The sequence below is a fragment of the Nannobrachium achirus genome (genome assembly GCF_963921795.1).
Source record: "Nannobrachium achirus genome assembly, chromosome: 8".
NCBI classification, from domain to species: Eukaryota; Metazoa; Chordata; class Actinopteri; order Myctophiformes; family Myctophidae; genus Nannobrachium; species Nannobrachium achirus.
Genome location: NC_137817.1, coordinates 49,631,411 through 49,633,910, shown reverse-complemented (window position 1 = coordinate 49,633,910; position 2,500 = coordinate 49,631,411). Strand labels below are relative to the sequence as shown.

The 2,500-nt window shown below is 42.7% G+C and overlaps 1 protein-coding gene across 1 annotated transcript in view; it reads left to right on the top strand.

The window, feature by feature from the left end:
- The window catches only part of pak1 (p21 protein (Cdc42/Rac)-activated kinase 1), a 57,554-nt gene that overhangs the window by 42,835 nt on the left and 12,219 nt on the right, over nucleotides 1-2,500 (top strand). The window contains exons 7-8 of the mRNA XM_080730935.1: nucleotides 1-11; nucleotides 2,452-2,475. The exon at nucleotides 1-11 is cut by the window's left edge and continues 245 nt beyond it. Of these exons, the coding sequence (XP_080587061.1) occupies nucleotides 1-11; nucleotides 2,452-2,475 (35 nt within the window). The remainder of the gene's footprint in view (nucleotides 12-2,451; nucleotides 2,476-2,500) is intronic.

Genomic DNA, 2,500 nt, shown 5'->3' with positions numbered 1-2,500 from the left:
GGAGAAACTGCGTAAGGAACCAGATGGACGCACGCACACGCACGCACGCACGCACACACGCACGCACGCACGCACACACACACACACACACACACACACACACACACACACACTTTTCTTTTCTTTTCTTTCTTTCTTTACATTTTGTATAACACCATTCGATTGTGAAAATAGCCGATCTACATGCTCACAACAGCGCGAGGCGTTGTGGGCATGTAGTTTGGCTATTTTCACAATTTCTGTCTAATAATAATTTAATTATAATAATAATAATAATTTGGCCAATGTTTAATTAATTAATTAATTAATCATTTTAGAGATATTAACTCATCTGGTGCCGATCCCGAACTAGTTCGGCTTTATTTCAATCCAATACAATCTTTTTTTTATTAATTCACTTACCCCGAGCTGCTTGTAGAGTCGTGGGTGGTCCTGGCTCGCTAGCCGCTAGCCAGCTAGCCGTTCTACTCTGTCCGACGATATATTCCATTAAAAATCGTTTAAAATACATTTTTGAGCTCCCCAATGTTCACCCGATGTTCGGCGCCGCTTCCGATGAGTACACGAGTGTGCCGATCCCGAAGTAGTTCGGCTTTATTTAATTAAATGAATAAAATGATAAGAGGCCTTCTGAAGCCTGGCTTGATTTTTGTAGCTACTAGCCGAAAGCTAACAACGTCCCGGCCGGCCGTAATTTGCGAACGCAATCGCCAATCTCCGCCTAATCCAATGAAAGACCGCATCTTTAAAGGCTTATATCTCTTTTTTGTGTTTTAGGAAAGCGGTGCGAGGTTTATTTACGGCGAAATCGCCCAAAAATGATCTTTTAGATGACAAAATGGGAATAGCCATTCTGTTAGCATCTTCATCCGGGACATTTCCATGCCGTGCATCAACGTGAGCACGTCAGGTCCTGGAAGCTGAAGTCCTGGAAGCTAAAGCGCTCGCCTATGAGAGATGCGCTGGCATTCTTTGGCCCCTAGAGGGCGCTGGCACGCAAAGAGTTAAAAAGTCCTTAAATTGTCACTTTAGAAATGTGCAAATACCCTCTATACACTTAAATGTTATGTTGGTTTGTGTACTGTTGAGTGACAAAACAATGTTTCACATTAAGTTAATCATCTGGGGACCCCCCAAAATTATTTGGGGACCCCCCTGGGGGTCCCGACCCACAGGTTGAGAACCATTGCCATAAACTATAAATGATCCGTGTAGCAGCTCAAATGGGCGGCGTGTTAAAAGGTTGTTCTAGAATCATCCAGCTACTGGCTCACAGAGACAACACCCCACATGCTGGTCATTTGCAAGTCATTGCTTTTTATTCACTTAGTAACAAAACGTCTTTATTTAGACTTCACACCAGCAGTCACATGAAACCCGGGCGAAATATAGCAGCCTCCAGTTCCAACTTAATTGACGTGATAATTAACGCGATGTGACGAGGGGATAACTGTTGGCGTTCCTTTGCTCCGTTTTGCCCTGCATTCCCTTTCAGAAGCTGTGCTGCATCATAAAATGTGTACAATTTACAGTTTAGGCCAGGGGTCTTCAACAGGGGGTCCGGGACCCCCAGGGGGTCCTCAGAGTTACTACAGGGTTTCCTCCAAATCTTTGTGTGATAGAAACTTTTTTTCTCCTTTTTTATATTGACGATTTGAACCCTAGCGTCCATCTTCTGAGAACTTTTGCCAAAAATAGCAGATCTACAAGCTCACAAAGCCTCGCGCTGCGAGGCGTTGTGAGCTTGTAGATCGGCTATTTTCGGCAAAGAGGTTTGGTGTAGAGGGGAAAAAGAGCAGACTAAGTATAGAGTGAAAGGTCAAGTTTATTAAGTATTGAAGGTTCATGTGGTTAAATATCTGAAAACAGAAATTTACAAGAATCCAAAAAACACTGATGATTGTGCTGTCAAACAATAAAACTATATGGAATCTATGAAAGGTTGTGGGGGTCCCTGCTTCATCTTTCTCTCAACTAAGGGATCCTTGGCCTGAAAACGTTGAAGACCCCTGGTTTAGGCATTTAGCAGACGCTCTTAATCCAGAGCGAATTACAATAAGTAAAAACAGCACAAGGTAATACATCAAGTAATCAAAGAATTTAGGGTAGACCACGAACATATTCAATAAAATCGAAACAATCAAAAACATCAACATAAATAATCTGTACATGGAAGCTATAATACACTATAGCATACACACACACACACACACACACACGCGCACGCACGCACGCACGCACGCGCGCACACACACACACACACACACAGCCAGAAATGAACCAAAAAAAACACCAACCCTTCATAAACATTTAAATTGTGTAAAAAGCCTATTACATATCAAATGCGTCATGCCCCAAACCCCATCTGCTTTCTTTCTTTTTTGTTCTCTCTTCCCGTAATAATATGCAAGTTTGTATTTTCTTAAACCATGCCCCCACACGCTTCTCCAGACGTGCTAAGGTCTCCCTCTACTGGTAAGATCTGGATACTGCAAGTCTG